The sequence below is a fragment of the Amia ocellicauda genome, chromosome 1, assembly GCF_036373705.1.
Source record: "Amia ocellicauda isolate fAmiCal2 chromosome 1, fAmiCal2.hap1, whole genome shotgun sequence".
NCBI classification, from domain to species: Eukaryota; Metazoa; Chordata; class Actinopteri; order Amiiformes; family Amiidae; genus Amia; species Amia ocellicauda.
The window spans coordinates 52779107-52803346 of record NC_089850.1 but is presented as its reverse complement, the minus strand read 5'-3'; the positions used below and the strand labels follow the sequence as shown (position 1 = coordinate 52803346).

The following is a 24240-nucleotide window of genomic DNA, read 5'->3' as shown; positions in this document are numbered from 1 at the left end:
ACCCAAACAATGTCCAGATGGCAGTCCACTCTGTTCTAATGCAGCTGGCCCAAACTAATGGTTCTAATTGTTATTTTTTGTGTCATTTTTGTTTTCAGCTCAAGTGGGTGAACATAACATGCAAGCCAAAACCCCAATGAATGGCAGAAAACCACGATCGAATGTATTCACCTTCTATTCAAAACTGCCCTGGTGTTATTAAAGCTTTGGGAATCAAGACAACCACATGACTAAAGCCTGAATCCAAAGCGTTTATTGAATTTGGTACAATTTTATAAGAAAAATAAGCTTGGTTTGCTGGAACAAAAGTATATATTTATTTAATGGTCTTGCTTTGTCATTTTCTTCCATTTTAAGGAAAGCTATGTACATAAATAACAGGCTCTTAATGCTAACAGGAGGTTAGCGTTACTTGATTCTGGCCAGAGCTGCTGCCCTTCGGTCCGTGTTCTGGAACAGAGCCCGGATCAGACTCTTCACCTCACTGGAGGAGAACTCGGCCGCCAGGGGCCCCTTCCCATCAGCCCACCTGGAAGGGAAGCACAGAAGACAGCGAGAGGACCGTCCTCCAGGTGAGCCAGTGACCACAGACACACAGCAGCAGATGCGCAACTAATAAGCAACAAAAGCTCAACATTCTGCCCAAGGTAAACCCTCTCCTCAAAGGGAAATCTAAAATCATTGAGGCAATACGGTTTTCCACGGTATTGATTTCATAAGATGTTAATGTTTTTATTCTCTCTCACATACAGGCAAATGCTACTGACTGGTAATTCCCTGGTAAGGAAATGGACAGAGGCTTCACCAGAAATTATACCAAATGATCAAACCAAGGTGTAACTGTCCTAGAGGCGGACGAGTGTGGCCGAGGTCTGCTTCTGTACAGTGCAGGCAAGGACTCCGCTGTGAGCACAGCTAAGAAAGTTTTCCCCTTCCGTCACAGTTTCTGATTGGAGGGTTTTAGATTACTCTTATCTTTATGTTGAAAGAGACTCAACCCCCAGGAGCAAAGAAAAATTCTAGGGGGGTTTCTGAGATTCAGTTTGTGTTCCACTCATCTCTTTCATATAATTCACATACATATGCACATGCACTGCAGAGCTCTCTTAGGGATGACAGAAGGGCATCAACTTTATGGTTGACAAAGCAAAAATCTATTTTGTGCATAACAAGTTATCTAGCCATAGAAAACATGATTTAGGCAGGCATCATATTTGGAAAAACACTTATTACTTTATGTCTTAATATTTTACAATGATATAAAGCTAGTCACAATATTATTGAATGCATGGCTGCCCAAAAAAAAAGATAATATATTTTATAAATTACTTTCAGCAGATTAAGATGCATGTTTGGAAAATATTTATCTCAGGCACGGCTTGTCATCTCTTTCCTGACATGATCATTTAGAACTCAATTTGAAACATAAAACTAAACAACGGGAGAAGTGTCAAAAACTAATGGAATTAATGAAAACCTGGAACAGTAATGAGTTCCTTTTTTCAATTTTTCATTTTTTACCTGTCCACAATCTCTTGCAAGCTAGCCTGGAGGACAATCATGAGCTCCTTGAAAGTCATCCACTTCTGGATGTAGACTGGAACCTCCTCCTGATATTTCCGGTTCTTGTTCTCCTCGGGCAGTGGAGTGAACACCAGAGGTCCTTCCTCAATAACGGTCCTGCAGAGCGTGTACAAATGGTCGCCATCTTCCGTGGAGATGTCCTGGGGGAGAAAAAATAGAAGAAACCTTGTATTCAGGGGTTTCATAACTAATAAACAGGTATTCCAACCCACTACCTATGTGCATTATATAAAATAAGCATATGTGAGTAGAACATTGCAAAAAATGTTTAGATACAGTTTTTCCTCTTAATCACATCTTCCAAGTGATAACTTTGTTAAGACATAAACAGGGATAGAAAACAGCCACACACAGCCTAACAGAAATGAAAGGGCCTGTATCTTTCTGAATATCTGTGTATGTTCTCTCCATCATCATAAAATTAAAAACTGGATATGGGCATCTGACAAGAAATAATCATAATAAGAGATGAGCTCTATGTACCTCCAGCATTGTGATTTTGTTGATGATCTCAGAGATGGCAGTATTCAGCAATGTTCCCATTGATTTGCAGTATATATTGACAGGGAGGACGTCTTGCCACACTTTACCCAGCCTCTTCAGTTGATGAATAACCTGCAATTACAAATAGTAATAAATTAGAGCAAACTCAGGATTGAAACAACATGGAAAAGATGGCTGCAAGCTTTAACATTAGACAAGCTCCTTGCCCTGGACTGGATAATAAGTTTGTTTGGAGACCAGAGCAGATACACTTGATTTGCAAACAAGGCAAACAAAATGCAAGCAATTCTATTTGGAACTAATGGAAATGGAACACCAGTGAGACTTGACAGCAGGTTTATAAAAAAGACAACATTAGTTTCTGATAAGATTACTGTAGGTTTTGTTTACCTGGTGCTACATAATAATCTGCCTTCAATAACCTCAATGTTTAAAAAGAGACTCCAAGTCAATTTTGAATTGCAGAAGGCAGTGAATTATGTATGAGCTCTGCAGACATTGATCATAAAAAAGTGCAAATTTGGGAAAACAAAAGGGCATTTTTGGGGGGCAAATTGATATAAAATTCTTCCGATGGTATGGATGATGAACAGATCAGGGGGCGGAAAAAAAAAGGCTGTAATTCAAAAGTAATTTACATTTTAATAGAAAAGCGTGAGTGTGTGCGCTTTTAATGTTCCAGGAATCATGTTTATTTATCTCCCGCTCAGATCTGCAGAGGCCATCCGACTGGGAGAGCGGCTGAATGAGGATGCCTGTGGGAGACCTCTGCTGCCCCCTGCAGATGATCCACAACTGGGGCCGCTTTAAGTCTTAGCCTTAGTCTAATTAGTCCTGTTCAACTGGACTTGTGCAAGACCTCACGATAAGACAATTGCACGAAACAAAACCCTGCAGGTCTTACGTTAGCCCTGGCTTACCTAATGCAGGGTTGCCAGATTGGGGTGGAAACCCCCCCATTTATGGGTGGAAATTGAAGCCATGGGGGGAAAATGGGGGGAAAATGGGGGGACAAACCTCACTGTGCATCATCTGATATAACAAGTGTTTCAACTATTATACTAAAAATATATAAATGCATCACATAATATGCGTATTGTTTGGGAGTGGTGTTTAATACAAATACTCATTTTAACGTATGCCTATTTGTATAGTTACAATTATTAATATATATTGCTTATTTTACAGCTGTTTTACCGACTACATAACAACAGGACGTTTACTTATTTAACTGCAGATTCTGAAGATGTCGGCCCCATTAAAAAAAAAAAAAAAAACTACGTTAAAAGAGAGGACCTTTACGTTGAATTGTTGGAACTACAGAAGGGAAATCTTTTGTTGTAAAGGGAAAAACTTGATCTAGAAATCAAAATGTTCAAGTTAAAAATTGAAAGATTTGCGTTAAAAGGGGAAGGAGAAAAGTATTATTGTAATTTATTAAGAGCTGTTGGTTGTTAATACAGTTGTCATTCGTTATAATAGATACTAGATAATATATCTGAATTTATATTGTAATAGTTCACCTAAAGTATTAATACAGTTTTTATTAATTTAATTATTTTTAGACCTGTGCTACTTCTGAATTATTTATATGAAAAGGGTTTGGTCTGTCCTTAAATATCCTCTCTGGATGAAATGCCCTTTTGTATTAAAACTAAATTACCTGTGCTGACATGTTGGTTTCATGCCAGTTTCTATAGCAAGAGATACATTTTTCCCATTTAAGCCTGGTGTAGGGTAAGCTTAAAAAATTACTTAAATTTAAGACCAAACTGATTTACATTTTTTTTTGTACAACAGGCCTATTTATTTTGGGCTTAAATTTAAGTAAGATCTAAAAAATTGTCTTAAAAGTCCTTTTGTGCAACTGTGAACAACTGCAATTAAATTTTACATAAATTCAATCCCAGCGTGCTCGGGTCACATCATACTAATAATTAATTTCATCTAACAGTTCTAAACATCTTCCATTCGAGGTGGGATAGTTTCTTTTTACATATGAAGGGTAGTCAAGAGTAAGCTACAATGACAGGATCAAAAGAGTCCTTCCCTTGTCAATGAAAGTGCAGTAGTACATTGTTTGTTCTACAAGTAGTCTTCATCTCCATTTCTGCACAGAAGATAAATAAATCAACTATCAAAACAGTGTTTAAAGTGGACTGCCGTGCATCATCCCCGTAGAGGCCGGTCAGGTCATGTTTCAGAGGCGACACGTCGAGGCAGAAACCATCCACTCCCTTACAGTCTCTCACTCTGGAGGACGTAAATATGTTGACAGATTCTTCAGCTCTCATTGCTCTCCTGCGAGGCAGCGCTCGCTCCGGCCACGTAACAAATCTCTCCCTTTGCGTCTCACCTGTCTGACAGCCTTGCTGGCGGCCGAGTAGTTCTCCGCATCGTCCAGATTTGAAAAATTCCTCGCGGTTGACAGCCTCTCTAACATCTCCGCTTTTTGGGCTCGCATCTGAGCCAAGAAACACTCTGTGCCTGCGCGAGATAAAGGAAACCATGTTAGGAGGTAGTGGGCCAAGGGAGATTTGGAAAATAGTAGAATGAGAGAGAGCAGATGTAAATTACTCTTATATTCATCTTGTAAAGCTTTACTGCTGACAGTGTAACATCACACAGTGTCTGAGTTGTGAGGAGTGGATGCCTCCAGTGGAATGTAATGTATCTGTGAAGCATTAAGACTGGCAATAGGTAATAAACTGAAGTCAATGAAGATCTTCACAATTTGTTCCTTTAATATGATATGACAAAGCCAAATCAAAGCAGCCCAAGGTGCTGTAGAGCCCACAAACAAGAAAGGCAGAGAGAAAGTCTTCTTCACATTCTAAATAAATAAATAAATGGTAAGCGGCCCACTGGGAGAGGGTTGCTTTCAAAGGATTTTCCCCTTAAGGTGGGCATTCATTTGTCGTGCATACCCAGTCTCCTGAAGCCAGGCACAAGGTCTATGAAGGTGGCCGCGCCCTGGCAGAGAGGCTGGGGGAGGTGGTATCTGAACTGGTGCCCCAGCGTGAGGAGGTGGTGTGCGATGAACATGCAGTTGTTGTGGTGAATGGCCGCCAGCTGCGGGAGCTTCTGAAGGTTCTCTCTGAGGGGGAAGAAAAACAAAACAAATGATGCATTCCTGCAAATCACAGGAAGCTGAATACCTAAAATCTGCATGAGGCTTAAAAACAGACTAATTTTAAATATAGAAGGTTTATTTGGAAAGGAAAACTACTAAAGTACTGCTAACTGCTTGTATTTCAAAGATACATGCAAACATTCAGTAAAGGTAATTGGATAAACTTTGTTTCACAAAGAGCAGCTTCCCACCCTTTCAAATTCACATCCTCTGCCTGGCAAGAGTCTCTTTCTAAATAAAACTACAAGCTATAGGAGGTTCATTTTAAGAAGCAGGTTTAAAAAAAAAAAATGAATAAATACATTTGACTTAAAAACTTACTTGTGATAGGTTGGCACAACATCATAAAACAACTGGAAAATGTTTCGGACTGTGTAGAAAAGCTGGATTGCACTAGAAATTAAAAAAAAAAAAGTGTCAAAATGCATTTTATTTAAAATGTTAAATTATACGAATACGAATATTTCATGGGTGCCATACTAGTATATATAATGCTGTATTTAATGAAGAGCAAATACACACTTAACTTTGGAGAGCTTTCAGCAATGGGTATACATTACATAATCACCTTTACATAGCAATGGATGGATTAAAACACTAAGAATTACAACAATGTAGAAAACACAGCGTCTCTTGAAGTACAGGGTTGCACAACTCTGGTCCCAGAAGGCCGCGATGCAGTGTCCTCTGGTTTCCATTCCAGCCCTAACTCAACTGTTATCATTGGCTCAACTGGACCAATTGAACAACCTTTCCCAGTTTTTGAGGTTCTGGGGATTCTGGGAGACTTCTTACACCTGCTGGGCTAAAGTGGTGCACCTCTGTGGCAGTGCCCATGAAGGACTTACCACTGGCTGGTGCTGCTGACCGCTTCAGAGAGAGTTTGCAGGGCCAGGTCCATCAGCTTCTGCACAGACTCGCTGATGCGGCAAATGGGCAGGCGGAAGGTGTGCGGACTCAGCTGGTTCTCGTTCTCCAGGTTACTGTTCTCGCTGTGAATGTTCTTGGCCGACTTCTCCCGTTTGACCTTGTCTCCAGAGCCCACGTTTGGCAGCTTTGGGATGGAGACCTTGGATTCTGGAGAAATCTAGAGGGTGGCAGGAGAACCGGTGAATTAAGAAAAAGAGTGCAGGCCGAAATGCCCAGGTCAGTATTATATAGGTCATGCCATGGCTGACTAAAGCAGCAGCACAGTAATGCTCTTGTTCAGTATAACACTGCATCAGGTCCAAGGGAACTGTTGTGCACATTGAGAAATTGTAGCCAAGGGTGAAGAAAACCAGGGTAAAAAACAATCAGCAGATAAGCAAACTCAACAATGACATTCAGTAAGAAAAGCAGAAAAACAGATTTCCCATCATTAAATTGACTACAACAAAGCTTGCTTGTCTTTAAACAAAGTCATCAAGCAGACCAACACTCCCACCCACAGCTTCCTTTCTAGCTTTAAGCTAACCTTCACAGTGTTGTGGATCTCCGATGTCATCAGGTTTCTGGCTGCCACAATCACATCCTGGCATTTCTTGCTGGCAAAGTGGGAATTGACATTCCTGGCATACTTGAGCAAGTCTGAGGAGTCACGCGTCAGAAACTGCATTTCTTTCAGTGTCTTTTCAAACTCTTCAGTGTCTTTAATGACCTAATAACAAACGAAACCATAAAAACAGTGTTCACACTTTGAAGATGTAAAACATAGCTAGACAGACATTATATTGTAGTATATTGTTCATAGAATGTAACTCTCCCTTATACTCAACCACTTAATTTGATAATTAATATGGTGTGTTCTTATATAATATTGTTAAAGTGCGAAGCTGAACACACACACACTGCAACCTACCTCTTCATACTGTTCAAGCTGGTTACTGTTGGCTGGTATGGAGTACAATAGGCATTCTCTGATAATGCAGTCAGACATCTCCTCCCATATCATGTCTCCCAGCATAACAGACAATTTTTTGTCGCCCACAGGAACATCTGCACAAGCAAAAATAAAAAAATATAATTGAACATGAACAGAAGTCTCTGAAATTAAGAAATTCCACAATAACACTGGACTGCTGTCATAGACCCTATTTAAACTTCATTTTTTATGTAGGAGAGTATTTCAAATGGTTTAAAATGTATATCTACAACTCCCAGGCTGCTAATATTCCCTTCTTTAGAACTTGCATTTTATTCAAGGACAGATGCAAGTGAGAGTTGGGGGAGTCGATAACAACCACAGCAATGACAGATGCAAAGAAAAGGAGAGAAACCCAAAACAGAGCCATCCAGAAAGCCCGTTTTCACTGGACATACTGAGCAGACACGTGTGCAGCTTCTTCAGGACGGTGTGCACTTTGATGTAGACCTCAGAGGGCGAGGGGTGCTCCACTTTGGTGTCCGTGCAGTGGAAGGACAGGACCGTGCTCTGCCCCGGCTGCTCGCTCATCTCCATGTTCAGGGAGGGGTACGTGATGAGGGGCTTCAGCACGTACTTCAGGAGCACCTGACCTGCACCGCAAGGAAAGAACACAGAGCATGAACAATATTTACACACACAGACAGATACAGACACACACGCCAGCTCTATCCACTGCTGGATGAATGAATTTCCAGCAAGGAGCAAAGTGGCCCAGTCTCCCCTCACTGGGTTTTTGAGTACATGGGAAACTGATAGGGCTCAAACCCCGGAGCTTAGTGTTATTACTATTACTATGACTATCCATCCCATGCAGACACCCAATCCTCACCTATAAAACAGAGAGGTTGAGCAGGGGGAGGGGCAGCCTTTGTTCATTGAAACTAAGAATATTTCTGGAGAGAGGAGACAGACGCCAAAGGAAGAGCTGGGGACAGAGGGGATCTGCCTTACTGAACAGTTTGATCTTGGTGTTGAGCTCTCCCAGGATGGCCAGGGCCTGCAGGACGTTGGCTAACAGGGGCTCTGTGCTGCTGTCCTCCTTCAGCCCCGCATTACACAGGTGCAGCTCCGTCTTCAAAAAGGACTCGACGCCCGTAAGCTCTGCAAAACCAAACATATTCCAACAAATAAGACACACAACTGCTTTAATTCAATGCATTACAGAGGATTTTCTAGCAGTGCAGGTGAAAATACAGTCAAATACTTAATAGGGAGGATAGATTCTCAGCAAAGGTCAAATATTTAATCTTCCACAATATGTGCGAAGAGAGTGTTATTGTTGTCAAAAAGGAGTGCAGGATTGTAAAATAAATTGTGACATTTGTGTGTAGCTTGCTAGTATTATATGAATGTCTTTTGTTCCCCTCTCTGCTGACCTTTGGAAGGAGGCAATTTCCACACTGCCAGCTTCTGCCACTCCTCTCCCAGGTGATAGATGAGATTCTGCTTCTGGACGGTCAGCTCAGTGCCCATCGCCTTTAGGATCTGGAGCTCACAGCCCTTCCTGGCTTTCAGAACCTTCAAGCTGCCCTGAGCCTGGGAACACAGAACATGGGGACAGGAGGCACGTTGTTACATCTCTGCCTTCACCTCTTACCTCTCACCTCTCATATCAAACACAGCGAGGCAACTCCTGATCTCTGGTAACTTCACAGACAACCAAACCCCTACAGCAGGTTTATTGCTTTCGTTTTAATTCATTGAATGGATCTTGTATTCCTGTTCTTGGTTTTTTTGTTGTTGTTGTTGTTGTTGTTTGTATGTCATTCTCTAATTATGGCAAATCATTGTCTATCATTATCTAGGAATTACTGTATACACAGATCAAAGGAAGAAAAGCAACTTCACTCAAAGGTTAAAGAAATATTTTAGGTTCAGATAAGATCTTACAGAAGTTTCATAAGGACATAGTACCATATTTAGTGTTAATATGATTTGCTATAAAATAAATACGTTGAATAATGTCCCCACCCGCCCCCGGTAATTTGTTGCATTTTTATATTAATATACTTATTGATAAGCTAGAGATTCTACCTTTTCAAGATGATTAGCTGCGGTGGTGTATTTCTTCTCCAACAGTGCTCTGTGGTAGTCCTCTATGGCAGTGTCAAACTGGACATACAAAACGCAATTAATAATAAAATCTGTACCAAGTGTGAATCCTGCAAAGATTAAATAGGAACAACATGAAAGAGTAACAAAAATATATATATATAAGAAAAGCTAAAGTAAGTTATTTAAACCAGATGAAGCAATGCCAGTCTGCTCATTTGATTATAGTGGGCATCGCAATTCACCGAGTTAATGAACCAGTATCTGATACAGAGGCAACCTTCTAGTGAGTACAGAGCAAGACCATCCCAGGCTCTGTATGCCACCACTGTAACCTCAATATCACCTCTTCCGACCCCAATTTGTGGTGCGTTTCACTTCTATGCACTTGGGAAAAGGTTAAAAGAAACCCTGACATCACATTGCACATGTCAGCGACTTGCTCTACCTCTTGCAGCTGCTTGAGGACACTAATCACGGTGGTGTTCTTCTCCAGCTGCTGTTTCAGCTCCGTGAACTCGGTGACGGCCACATGGAGAGACTGCTGAACCTGGGAGAAATGTTTGTAAGGGTTAGGAGTTAGAGACATGAGATAATTATGTCTGGATTTTAATAGTCGCTGTTTATATCCTAGTTAAGAATAAAAACACTGCAGCCTACACTTCAAGAATTGTTTATTCTGAATAAAATTACACATACATATACTTTTAGCATATATTTTTTAGACTAAGAAAAAGCCACATTTTTATTTATATACCACACTTTTAAACCAGTATATACAGTACATTTATACCAGTATACCTCATTTTCAATGCAAGACTTGAGGACATCCATATCGCTGGAGACCGCTTCAACCTGACTCATAAGTTCCTCTGCGCTCTGCATGCTGGGCAGAAACTCATCATATTTCTTACTGATCATGTCACATATTTCACTCTGAAGGGAACAGAGGGAGAGAGGGGGGGAAAAACTGAGAAGAGATCATCATAAACACAAACCATGCAGCTACAAGCAGCCATGCAAGCAAGATATGTCAGCCTTAGCCTTGCGATTAGCACTATAATCTTTTTATTCTCAGCAGCGAAAACAACATTAAATGTGCATGATTTAGTGCTTGTTCATAAGATTGTTAAACAGGGATTATCAACAGTGTGTAAAGTTCAAACCCCACTTCATGTCACATGTCAGTTTAACAATGATTTTCCATAAAGGAGTGAGGGGGGTTGTAGTGTGATCTACTACAGATAAATACAAACTTGGGGCATGAAGATCAGGTTTACAGGTGCTTTAAGAGGAGGCTGTTCCACTACCACCGACTTATGCAACATAAGTACTGCCTCCTGGATACATTGCAGTTTAAAAGTTACCATTGCATAATTGAATGTGATGTATTTTAAGAGTTGCACACTATTACTAGACATAACTGTCCTCGTCCACACCTCGTCTACACTACATTTAGTGTGCATTGCTAGTGTACATTGCTAATGTAAGCACACGCCACGAAACTAGTTTTGCATCCGACCTGCTGTAGTAAAAACCCAAACTATATTATAAACGACGTGTGTGTGTGTGTGTGTGTATGTGGTGGAGAAACAGCTGCGCCGCCGCCTGATGACACGTCACTTCCGATATTCCAGGTTAATATTCCAGATCCAAACAGCTCGGGCTGCGGGTCCTTGGAGAAACCCATCACACTTCATCTCATATTCAATCTGCACCCTTCATCGGCATGCCCAACAATAATTAACACTGATACGTGGGATCAATCCAATAGAACATCAATGCCTTCATTACCTTGATCTCCTCTACTTTCCGGGACAGTTTGCCGATTTTACTGCTCAGGTCCTCTTTCTCCAGTTTCCCGGAGTTGGCGAGCACCTCCGTCACGAAAGACGCCATGTGTAAAAAGGTGCCGTAAGGCGCAGCAAGTCGGAGAAGCAGACTTCAGTTCTCCTGCAACGAGAACAATCCCCGATCTCTGTTCGTGCGCCTTTTGCCCGCTTTGAAATTGTGGTGCAGATGTGACAGCTTCCCTTCCGACGTAAAGTCGCGCTGCATTGTGGGATTTGGAGTTGTTCACTGGGGTTCTGCTCATGCTACTTCCGGGATTGGGTGGCGACGTGCGCGGAGTCTGAGCGGTTGCGTGATTGATGTGTGTTATTAGCCTGCGTGTGACAGCACGCAAAGTCTTGTACTCATGCAAGATCTTTATTGACTTTTAAGTGCTCTGAGGAGTATATGACCTCACTAAAGCAACACGTGGTTTTAAACGTAAATATGAAACCAAAATGAATTCTGGAACTATGATCCAGCAAAGTGCGATTTAAATTGAAAGAATTAAACGTGTTTAAATCCAGCTCCGCCGCCACGGGTCCGAGTACAAAATGTGATCAATAAAGAAAATAGAATTTCTATTATAAATCTCTGTCTAGATTTTCTTTATTTTTTAGAAGGTTACTGTTGGTGCTACTATGGAAGTTAATTCAGTTATGTACCTCAGACGTTTGTGTGTGTACTACACCACAATTTACCATATTGTATTCCCATGTTTTATATACACGCTTTTACCATGCTTTTACTTACACCAATCAGTTGACACCAATGTAGTGTATTGGTGGTGTAGTACACTACTGGGTATTATATGATGTAGTGCAATACAGGCTACTGTAGTGTGCCGAAGTAGGATTGTAATGCACTAGTATAGCATTGTGTTACACAGTGTAGTGTAATAGGCCCATACTGTATATAATCTATTACTATTCACAACCGTGGCAGTGGAATATTCCAAATCTCTCCCAAAAACAGTACTAGACTGCCCATTATATCTATGTGTCGCTGAGTGAGATGGATAATGAACCCTGCTCCTGAAGGCACTGTAACCAACGCTTATATGCACTTACATGCTAAGTATTCAGGATTTAATTTGATTAGCTTCAATAATTCGATTTTAAAGTTTCATAAATTTAAATTAATCTTTAATCCCTGATATCTGCCCATTCGTTCTCTTCATCTGTGGATAGCAAGACAAACCTGTCACTATTGCTTCTGTTCATGCTTCTCAATGATGTAATGAGCATAATGAGTAAAGGAATTTGAAGTTGAATTTAATACCAACAGGCAGATTTACACAGCACAGAGAATCATTATTTCAAAGGAAGAAACCATTAATAAGGCAATTCAGTTAACTTTAATCCACAGGTTTTAAAAAACATTTGAAGTTTGTTCCACCTATTGCAAGAAACAAAATGCTGCAAGAGCAGCAATAAGTCAATTTGTAGATCTTGTAGGTGATGCTTTTATAACAGTTTCTAAGCCATTCCACATCTGAAGGGTCTAACTCCCAGCAGACTTAACCACAGCTTTTCCAGGGTTTTTGCTGCTGGTGCTTTACTGTGCTGGAGAATCCTCGGCTTAAACACAAGAAGTAGGTCGATTTAACAAGGAGCACCTCCACCTGAAATGAGTGCAAATGTACAGCAGATGCTCCTTTTTGCAACTTGAATATACAAGATTTTGTATTCAATGCCATTAGAAAGCCTGTGTTCACCTTCAAAAACACACACACACACAGCTGGTTCAAATCTACTTGGCAACTCTGCATAAAACTGTACATTTTACCCTCAGTCAGGTTCTGGCAATGAAGCTCTAGGTGTTGGAAATTTGCATTTAATTCAACCCAGCTCCTTCCACAGACTGACCATATGTCATATGACCAACTGAGTATACATTTGGGTATGAATTCAAACATGGCTCATAGTTGTGTACTCATCTGATAAGGACATACATTAAGTGGTGGGTGACAGCCATATCAGGACCATTTGTTGCAGCAGAACCCCCTACCCATCATAGCACCTCTATTAAGTTCCATTACATGGTAATATGCAGTCAGCTAAGGCACTTGATCAGGAATTGTGGCTTTTACCAAAAGAGCAAGTATTGCAAAGAAGTGTCAGGCATGGTGGCTGATATTCGGTGTGCCTGCAGTCAAAGGAAATACTTAACTGGCATCCTGCGTTGTCAAATACTTGACTATTTTCCTTCATGTTTTGCTTTGCAGAATACAAGAAGCAGGTAAATCAGATCCTCCAATTTTATCCCCATTTCAAACTTTCACAATTCTGATGAAGAATTTCTTGTTGGAGACCATCGGTTCAGAATAGTCCACCCCCTTCTAAAGTGGTTTGAGTTTTATATCCCTATATTTACTTGGATATTGTAATGGACACTTTAGTTGAAGTATAATTGCCAAATCCTAATACATTGAAATGCTTTTAGAAATCTTAAACCCTTTGTTTGCATATTTGGCTTTTTGTGTGCATTAACCATTTGCTCCTGATTTAGAACCATTACTGAACCATGGTTTCCATTAAGACCTTTTAATGATCTTTAATGATCTTTCTTTTTAACTGCCGCGAGACCTTGGTCTGAGGCCCCATTTAAAGATCGCATTAGCTGCCACTCTTACAGCTTGTTTCAGACAAAAACAAATAAAAACTTGAATTTCTTCTCCTGCCTCTCTGTTGCCATTACTGGGTACTCCAGTGACTTGTTTGTATTGTATTGGTAAATTGGATAATTCTAAAGCTTAGTGGTTTCACGGCCTTCTGGGTGCTGCTGGATGGTGGTGGTTAGTTACTACTTGGCCACATATTGCACATATTTTTTACTACTGTGATTTTTTTGCTGGGTTAAAGGCTGGACTTACATATCAGTCTCTGCTGTAACAGCCCTGTATTTACATAGGCTTGTTTGGGCTTTTTACAGATTCTAACTGACCAATTTCCACAGCCTGACAGCCTTTGTTAATGAGTCACTTGTTAATGGGAGGTGTGGCTCTTAAGGCTCTCCAGGTGCTGACCAGAACTCAGTGTTGCAAAGTTTCACAGCACTAATCTTGATTAAGCTTTGTTACTGAGAATAGAAAAATGCTGATTAATACATTTTAGGTCATGGCTAATCAATGCATGTCATGTGTAATATCAACAAGCTTTAGCAAAGGCAGGAAAATCAGATTATAAAAAGGTGTATTTAAATATAAATGTACAGGAGGGCCCCAATAACAACTTGAAAGTACCTTGCAATCAGAGGAGTGAAATGACTGGTTTATCCTATTTCAGCACCTATTCATCTTTTTTATTTTAACTAAAGCTTAAAAATAATGTATCAGACCGTTATGTTGATGATTATGAAACATTTCAATTATTTATTACTGTTGGACATGTGTTTATTCAACATCTAAATTGTCAGTTCAGTGTTTTGAACGGAACGTGACAGATCCTGATAAATGTACAATACATTCATTGCTGATAATTAACTGTGACCTTTGTTAGTCTTGGTCCTGGGTACTATACAGAATCACTGTTTTCATCAGAAGTGATTTTGTTTGTTTGATTGTTTTACCAGGCTAAACACTAGGGGGCATGAGTGAGCTGCTCTGGAGATTGACTGACGGGCTATAGGGAGTGTACGGTGTTACAGAGAGCAGAGCCCAGGACCAGCATCGAAAACAAGGAAGGAAGACAATAACATTTCAGTGAGTGAAATAACACATTTTGTGTATTAGTTTTATGTCGAAATTACTTTATGTTTAAGTTGTTTCCTTTTTAGATAAGGGCGACTATGTGGTCCACTGAACCAGCAGATAAGGATAATGCTACAGTTAGACATTGATTGATTGACTGATTGATTGATTAAAGGATGTGTTTCCAAAAGCCCAGACCCAATGGTTTCTGTATTTTTCTTTATTTTCTGCAGGAGCACCAGAGAGCACTGGAGAGATCTCTCCAAGATTGCAACTGTAACTGACAATGGTGTGTGGTGTAATGGGGGTAATATAAATCTTGAATGATCTTTTCTTAGCTGTTTTATATGCTCTTAAATCTTTGATGTCCTACCTGTGTCAGCTCTAAATTGCTCTTGAGGTCCATATCCATTTTTTTATATATTGTGAGCTAAGCAGCAGCGATTTCTACAAATGGAGCTCATGGTGTACCCCCCGACCTTGGAAGAAAAGAAAAGAAAAAAAACATGTGTGCTACACAGACCTTTAGTCAGGCGTTAGTCCTTTTCAATAGGACTGTGTGTGCTATCTCTATGTCTCTGTTCCTCTTAGCAATGCACTGTACCAGCAGGACTGCAGAGGCCAGGCCACAGGACACAGTGCTGTGTGCTTCTTAGACATATTTATTTTTTGACCTTTACAGAGTTTATCACAGTGACCACCTGTGAAAACAAATGCAATAAAAGGTAGCACCGCATGTTAATCTTTTTTTATAATACAAAATTAATAATAATCTGAATTCAAGAGACCCCTAGGTGGCAGTCTTTCCTCTTCAAGCTGTCAAAGAGCCATGCTGTTAGACCTAGCGCTAAATTGAAGAACAATCTGGTGTGTAAGAATTGATTTCTGTGGAGTGGGAGTCCAGAATGATTTAAACTGCAACTATATATATGTATCTGTATTTATAAACATAGACAGAGAAATTATTATTATTGGCACAATATAATAATACAGGTCAAAAAGATACAGCTTTGTTGTTTTACTATTCTTGATGAAGTAAATCCTGTTGTTTTAAAGGAGCAGTACATAAATGAACGTGAGAGGTAAAATGTTTGCACACTGCAGCTTTTACTGTCGTCCTTGTCAAATTCCATTACAGGTCAAAGGTCTAAATCATTGTTACTCTGACACATTTATCTCAAGTCTTTGGTTCCTTGTCAATACATTTCAACTCTTTTGTTAACATGATGGACATTAGCCCCTTCCTGGTGTTTTATACACTTTTTAAAGTTTAACTCGAACGAACATGTCCCAGACCACTAGAGCCCCTGCCCCCACCCCCGGTTTTTAAAGCCACTTGAATTGATGCCAGTGATTTCAGAAACTACAGTGTTAAGACTCACTAATGTTCCTGTGATTTGAAAAGACCCGGCCAGATCATTCTTCAAATAACATTAACCAGGCAAACCTTTTAATCTCATTATCAGATATCCTGATTCTTGCGATTTCAAGCACCTTAGGACAGATTTACCAAGGATTATTTCGTAAAAGGAAACACAGAGAAATATGTATTCGAGGGAAATTAGACACAGTTTTAGGGCTTCCTGTGTGTGTGTGTGTGTGTGTGTGTTGGTTTTTTTTTTAGCTACAACCTGCTTTTTTCAGTTTGCTCCAGCTCTCATTAAATGTGTGAAGATGTAGATAACTCTGACTAGTTTGGGCGATGTAGTCCTGTGTTACTGTGAAACTTGCTGGTAATCATGGAAAAAATCGATCCACAGACCTTGCCATGAACATGTTCCTCCTGAAATTCAGCATTTACTAATTCAGTAAAGAGATACCAGATCCAATATATCAAGCTATTTTAGTCTTATTTTGTCTTAGTTTAGATCCTTACTTTGCTATGTAAATCGAATCCCATCAGGTTTGGCTTCATTTTTTTCTATAAAGTGACTGTCAATCATAAAGAAAATATTACAAACCCCTACAAAGTACAAAGTACAGAATGTGTTATTTTTTTGTACAGTGAGGGGTGAGGGAGGGGGGTAAAAATGCCAAAAGGGAAACATTGTTTATTAAGACTCAACCACACAGACCTCTGCTCTAACTTTATTCTAATAACATGAATACAGTCCTGAAAATCTTCATGAAAGTTAGCAATACAAATATAGTCGGAAGCTCTTGTTCAGGAGAGAGAGAAAGAGAGTTTGAACGTTTAAATGAATGCTCCCAGATGCTCAGCTCAGCACTGGACTTTGAAGAAGGCGAACAACTCGAGCCATTTCGCCCTTAATCTTCTCAAAAGGCCCACAAATTCCCCTAACTAAATCCAGTAAATCCACATGTGAGCCTCAAACAGGCATTTCTGTCACCTCTGCTGTCAGTTTTCACCAGCAAGAAAAACAACAAACACATACCAGCAGATTAGAGTCCTTTCACCCGGCCTCCCCCCGCCCCCACAGCAGGACAATGGGCAGAGACAGGTCCAGAGCACAAACTTGACAGGACAGGATGTTGAGAGATCGGCCACATAGATACAGTAGCTAAAGCATGGGAGCACTGTAAGGCATAGTCTCAGTCTGAATGGCACGTGCAATTTTTAATGTCCAGATATTATGAAAAACATATATGTAAAAGTATTGAAAATGTTTATTCAAGACCTACAGCAACATTAAAAGGAACTTTGTCTACCTTTATCTTCACACTTTATACCAGGTATTGATCGATTTTAGTCTTCATTCACCAATATCTTGATTACTGTAAGAAAGCACAGAGCAGTGCTAAAAACTCTCATTTGACATTTTTCTTTTTTTTTGTTTTGTCAGGAAGTTTGTCCGTTTGCTCTGCTTGTCTGCCTAATTGCTTTGCTTATGTTACCTTGTGATCCTTCAAATGCACCCTTGAAAAGCCTGCTAGCATTCCCAATTCCTGCTGGGAACTTTGTTGCAGCTGTTTTACGTTTAAAAAAAAAATCTTAGTCAAATGCATTGAAATGAAAAGTAAAAAAGTTGCTATTTCACTTTTATTTATACATTTGTATTCTCTATCTATAAAAGTGATCTATGTAAAAGTACAACCATTCCCACTAGAGAAGCAGTGCCTCAAATATGATGCTGCCATTGAGAACAAGGGACAGGAATGTTACTTCTATAGAAGCTCTTTTTTCTGGCAGCGTGGGAATTCTGGTGCCCTTTTTTCTTTACTTATTCTGCTATATTTGTTATCTATATTGATTATTAATTGCAACCAAATCAATCATATATTTGGCTTAAGCTGGAATGTGCCTTAATAAAGAATGAATCTTACATTTGTATTACCGTTTTTGCCTGGGACCTCCTGAAAGGGTATTTTGACCTCTGTCCCACAGGATGTCCTTCCTTCTGTTCCCTGTGTAGAAACCCCGAAGTGATTGGTGTAGGAAGAGGCCTGGTTGGGACACAGGAACCCATTCATTAGCTTTTAAAGATTTACTCACTGAGAACTGATCAAGTGAAGTAGAATGGAATATCTGTCTCTGTTTAAATTGTGAAATGAAAAATGATCACGGCCCTGTTTTAAAACCCTATTGTTCTCTGTCCGTTTAGTTTTTTTCTTCCACATAACAGCGGGACTAGCTAGAGAGAGTAACGTGCATATTTGTTTTATTGGGGGAGTGTCTGTTTGTGATGAATATGCGTTGGAATCTGGTTCACTGTGAATCCGTGTTTAATGCGCATAGGATAACTGTTACTTCATCGCTATGTCATGTGTAATTGAACCCCAGCTAAACGACTTCTGCACAGTTCAGACAGTTGTTAAGCTGTATTTGTTGATTTTGAAATTAAAATGCCACCTTAATGTTAATGTTAATGCCACCTTACTATGATTACTCCAGAAACACACAAAAACAAAAAAACAGGCGAACAAGCAAACTAATAACCAAGCAATATTTCTCGATGTCAATGCAATTTCGATTTAATAACTCTTACATTTGAATCGCTACTTTATTGGCGCAACAGAGGGGTGGTCCACTGTAGTCCTGCCATGTTTGGTGCTTTCCTCCTTCCAAACCTTTGATGCTGTGTGAGGGGTAAAAAGCTATAAAAGTCTCCCTCACACTGCCGGCAATTACAACTGCTGGTGGTACACAAAATGGCGTGCAAGGGCGTCATCTAATGGCTCCCCACTGTTATATAACCGAGGCCTGCTGCTGGGACTTCAAAGGGGAAGGAGTGCACACGGTGGACAGCCAGGACAGAAATGGTCTCTCTGACAGACCACTGCCATTGTCCCCGCCTGCATTTGCATCGCCTCTTCTACAAGGAGAAGTAATTCCTTTAAGAAGAGGTCAGAACTGTCATGAGCCCTGGTTGCCCGTGGCAACCAAAATATAAATAGGGCGAGTTCTGACACACTCTTATTATAACCTGTTAGGGGTAGCCTCAGGGGGGAGCCTTTATCATTCTTAAAAATGCACAAATGAAACCCTTAAAACATGAGTGTGCCCTGCAAATATAGTTGATGGCTTTGTAAACCGCTGGGGGGGTTGCGAGTCCTGACACAAGCCACTGGAGGACGGAGTGGGGGACGCGTTACTTTATTACTGAAGTGTTGAAGAGAGTGAGGCTTGTTCTGAGTGTATTTTGGGGACATGTAAGGTGATGCATGAAGATGTTTGTGTGTAATTTGCTCTTGCCAAAACGAAAAGGAACATATGGCTTCAGAATACAGAAGATGGTAAATACAATTATTGTAATTACACCAGAGCCAACATAGCCAATGTATTTTTTTCCTCAAGTGCATTTGTTTTCTTCTGTTTTTCAAAACGTTATCAGACAGCTAAAGGGAAGTAGAGATGGCTTTATACTTTGAAACAAGCTGTAATGAAGAAACAGCACAAGTAGGAATTTCTGGTGTCTCTGAACATGTTCCCATTCTAGCAGCCTGTTGACTTTATGATGAAGCATTGGAAGTTAATGATTAAAGGATGAAAACAAGATGAAATATCTGAAATACCTTTTCCAGGATAAAAGTGAACAAATAAACAGTGTACATCTGGACTCGTGTCAGCTACACACATTTACGTCTCAAGGGTAGATTTGTAAGGCAGATTTTGTGCACAATATACAGGAAGTGAAATTGTATTTTCCGGTACCATTCTGGTGATGGTATTGTATCTGGAAACCACAAAGCAAAACCTGCTGCCAATGTGGTCACAGTATTTTGGAGTCCTTCAGTAATGGACTTGCTTCTTAAAATGTGTGGATTATCAGGGATGTTATAAATGAATAAATCCTCTTTGATAGAAAGTGAAGGATGGTTTTGGCTAATCAATAGGCAGTGCATTACATCTTGTGATGAGAGAGCTTGTGATCAGGCCACATGTGACAGAGGGCAGAGATTTCTGATTCCTTTGTGCTGGAAAAGCCCCTTCGTTTGGAATTAAATTCACTGATTTGAAGACTGATAGCCATTGGTTTAGCATCTGCTGTTTTTCTATTGGCATTACCAAGTCTAAAATCCAGTCTAAGCGTACTCAGGGACATCTTGTTTGTTTGTTTTCTGTTGCAGTTGTGAAATACTATGTTTGGCTGTTTCCCCCAGCTGCTTTTGATAGACTGTTTGTTTACATACTACAACATTGTAAGTTTGCAATTGTTGATGGCAAAGTGGCATGTATTACTGATTTAAATGGCATACACTACACTAAATGAACACAAAGAGATTATGCTAAATAAACTATTGATCTGCTAGTGTAACAACCATGCATAATTCACCGTTCTGTGAAAGTACCCTGAACAGCTCATGGACTGTGAAAATATTGATGGATATTGATGGATATCATAGCTGTCAACTTTTCCATTATTTATTGCAGTCTCAGATGACCTATTTCTCTGGGACAGCTGTCCTAATATAATTTTCCTGTATTCCTCAAGTATTTAATATAACTTATAATGGCAAGAAAATGTCAAATCCCCCCCCCACACACACACACACTGGCAGAGTTTGCTGGGTTGAAGGACACTGGAGGCACTGTGAAACACAGCAGGAAGTCATGCGCAAACTGTGAACATAAGTTTTGGGGTTGTCTTTATTCTCCCCTCTCCCCCTGCAGTAACAGTCTTCCTTAGTTTCATCAGTATTGACATCTGTTTAATATATACACTTGTACACTTTATACATACACAGTTACATTGATCCACTAGGGGGTGCAAAAGGGACAATTATTCTCCACGAAACCTATTTCCCAGCAGTAATTAAATGACATTTGTGTTTGATCAGCTAATAAGAATACCTCAAAGCTCTGCAGCACAATGCTTTGCTTAGACCCTCTTACATAAAGTACATTTCAGGAAAGAACAAAATAGAAAAAATAAAAACAACAAAACCTTGACTTCTCTAGGGAAGAGCATTATCGAAATTAGCTCTTATATAGCAATAGATGTACTCTTTTATTTTTAGAAATGCCAGTTGGGAGAGGGATTGCATGTGTTTAAAAGGAACAAAACCTGCAGCAATAACAATACAGCACCGCAAAAATAACTACAGTCGTTGTTGAGCTAATGGTAATCTTTGATTTCAGAGGCACAGCTACCTTAATTAGATGTGTACCTGAATGATAAAAGCCTTTGAATGCTTGTCTTTGTATCCAACCTGTCCTTAATGATGTACTTTCTAAACAGAAAGGCAGAGAATCCTCTTTTAAAATTGATAGCTACTGTAAAAAGAACACAGTAGACTTTGCTGGCTGGTGGGGGGGTGGCTCTATGTATATTTGATAAGCAGCAAGCTCATTTTAATATTGGAAGACAAGGGTTCAGGCGTGGTAAATCTACACGCTTGCCGAACTAATGTGTTTAATTAGAGCTTGATTTATCACTGCAAGTGAATTATTTATAAAAATGCAATTGCATTTGCTGTGGAAGGGCAATGGAAAATGAGATTCCAGAGAACGTGACGTTGATAGTAAAAAGACAGAAATAAAATCAGATAAATTAGGAATGAAAGGACAGCTCATGGCACGGATTGTCATTTCTTACAGTGTCTGACTGTTTAATCAAGTTACAGTTTTTTCTAATTTTTTGCATGACAAACTACCACAAAGTTGCACCTCGGTATATTAGTAGTGCTCAGCATCCTTATTCCCCCCCCCCCCCTCTGTTTTATGTGAAATGTCAACCTGAAACAAATCAGTACAGTTATCATTGTAGATTTCAATGGTTGCATAATCAAAGGATGCATATGTATTTGGATAAAGATGGAAATATTCTATACTCCTTTTGTTTTTCTTTTTTTTTCTCAACTTAAAGATAAAAAGAAAACATGCTTTGGTCTCCAAGGGATTAACACAGGAGATACCCTGTGGATGCCTGTCTCTTTTTCCCAGGGACACTGTAATATGATTACTCTGTTGTTTGTGATCAGTCCAGTGGCTAAACACTATGGAGAAGTGGGCTTGTCTCCCTCCAAGGTGAACAATAGTCCGAGAGAAATTCAGAGGGAATTTTGGAATTCTGCTCCAGTGAGGACAGCTGGAATCTTTCACACAAAAAAAGATTCCTTTTCTTGTCCCTACCTCAATAGATCACAGCTGTGTGAAGTAATACTAGTCCAATACAGGTTGGCAGCGAGAATCAGAACACTTCCACAGAGCCTAAATCTCCCATTTCAGACCTCCACTGTATCTAGAATCTGCACTCCATCCACCAAAACTCTGTGTAAGGTTTTCAAATGTTTTTTTCTGCCTGGTGGGCACACTGCTAGCCAGATTTGGATGAGTGACTTGTGTTGGTATGTAGAACTTCCTTTAGAGCAAGGCTTGTTTGTGTTCCCTGGAAATTAAGCCAAATAGTAGTTCCTGTTTAGTATCTTAAGTATGTACTTTTTCCAGGCGTCCCTACCAGTTGTACACAGCCTGTTATGTCCCTACCTTATCAGCTTTCAAGGATTTAAGGCAGAGTACAGTTTTTATTTCTTTAAATTTGCCAAGAAAGGGCAATTAATAATACAAATAATTTAATTTTTTATGTTTAGTATTCATTGCCCTTTTTTGGCAACTTTATAGAAAAAAAAAACTGTACTCTGGTCCCTTAAATGCTTGGAAGCTGATAATATTACTATTAGTATTAGTCTTACTGTTGTGATTGCACTTGTAAAATAAAATCTGTTGTTTGGTATTCAGAATTAGAGGTATTTGTAAGTGGATTAATTAATATAAATGGAAAAGGTTTTATACTGGGGGTAATAAACAACATATTCCCCTTCTATGGCTTTCTATTTAGAAGTTGGACTATATATTAAATGCAAAGGACATTACCAGTAAAAAACAGTTCCAGTCCTAACCCAGCCGATCAATGTCCCAGTCTGAACGGTGGCACAGCAATGATGTTGCTTTACCCTTGTATTGTTTTTTCTACATGCAGCCTTTTTTATTCCCTTAATTGTGTTTTAGGATGCCAGAGAAGCCTTAAAAGCCTGGGAGTACATTTTGCTTTTGAAACTTGAGAGGTCTCCTAGAAACAACAACTTGAAAGCTTTCTGTTTGTTAATTAATTTCTTTATATGTTTGCAGTCTGTTGTGCAGTCGGTCTGGATTTCTGGGCTAAGTATATTGCCTTTCAGGAACAAAAAGGAAAACAACAGTGAAAACATATTGTTTTGGGTCTACATATTTAACCCGTCCCCTGTAAGTTTTACAGGGGTTGTACCCTTTGTTTATCCAAATGTTATTTTTGAAGCGCAGGAACTCGAGTTAAAGAAATGCACTCAACGGCACTAATGTGATTACCCTGTTGTTTATTATCATCTCCATTGTTTTTACTGTATTGAATAATCAAGACTCCGTTCACTGCTGGAACAATGGCCACTTCAAGCTGGGAAACACGTGAAAGAAAGTTTATAAAATTTTGCCTCAATGGGAGCAGCAGGGTGCTAGCTTAAAAGGTTTAGTATTCATTATAAACCTCTCCAGCCCCCGGACCTGCAGTGCTTTTTGAAAAGCAGCCAAGCCTCCAAATCGCAGGACCAAATCCTCATTAGCTGATGATGTGCCCAAAGATGAATTCTGGACTTTTCAGAGAGGCAGGGGGCTTGGTGGGTGTAAGTTAATGTTTATGGATAGCTATGCAATACCTGCGACTGTGGGGAGAGAGAGAGAGAAAAAGTGTTAGTGAAAGCATCTTGGCACATTGATAGAGGAACAAAGAGGGGGGGGGATTCTTTTTAAATGACTTGGCCTCTCCAGTGAAAAAGCAATACTGTACAACCTCATTGTTCTGACCTCTGTTTTTCTGCTGATTCGAGCACAGACACTTTCTGTCTAAAACTCTGAAATTGCAGTTTCTCTTGTATCCTTTTTTCCTTTTATTCTACATACTTCTGTTTTCTTTTATTCTTTTGTTATGTTGTTGTTTTTCTACCACAAAGAATTTAATTCAGCGAACGTCTGATGATCTGATAGGAGATGACTATTTTCAGTATTGTGTAAATCAACACATTTCTGTAAATTCCCACACAGCAATCTACCTTCTGGTCCTTGCTAACAGAAGTATAGAAGTGTTTAGGAAAGTCTGTTATATGACG

At 39.7% G+C, this 24240-nt stretch overlaps 1 protein-coding gene across 1 annotated transcript; it reads right to left on the bottom strand.

Moving 5' to 3' along the window:
* Positions 1 to 231: 231 nt before the first annotated feature.
* zw10 (zw10 kinetochore protein) lies at positions 232 to 11220 on the bottom strand. Its single transcript, XM_066708519.1, has 16 exons — positions 10974 to 11220; positions 9981 to 10115; positions 9628 to 9729; positions 9162 to 9239; positions 8504 to 8663; positions 8079 to 8228; positions 7523 to 7717; positions 7062 to 7198; positions 6678 to 6860; positions 6070 to 6308; positions 5543 to 5614; positions 5016 to 5185; positions 4445 to 4575; positions 2068 to 2199; positions 1522 to 1724; positions 232 to 529 (listed from the first exon to the last, which is right to left on the bottom strand). Exons 1-16 carry the CDS (start codon positions 11076 to 11078, stop codon positions 409 to 411), a joined length of 2313 nt encoding a protein of 770 aa, XP_066564616.1. The 5' UTR covers positions 11079 to 11220; the 3' UTR covers positions 232 to 408.
* Positions 11221 to 24240: the final 13020 nt, after the last annotated feature.

What these genes read in the sequence shown, in the direction of transcription:
- zw10 (XM_066708519.1), bottom strand. Translation starts at nt 11,078, where the DNA reads ATGGCGTCTTTCGTGACGGAGGTGCTCGCCAACTCCGGGAAACTGGAG. An exon ending in CACCAAGATCAAACTGTTCA is followed by an intron (nt 7,718 to 8,078) that starts GTAAGGCAGATC and finishes CTTGCGGTGCAG; the next exon opens with GTCAGGTGCTCCTGAAGTAC. An exon ending in GTTGTGCCAACCTATCACAA is followed by an intron (nt 5,186 to 5,542) that starts GTAAGTTTTTAA and finishes CTTCCCCCTCAG; the next exon opens with AGAGAACCTTCAGAAGCTCC.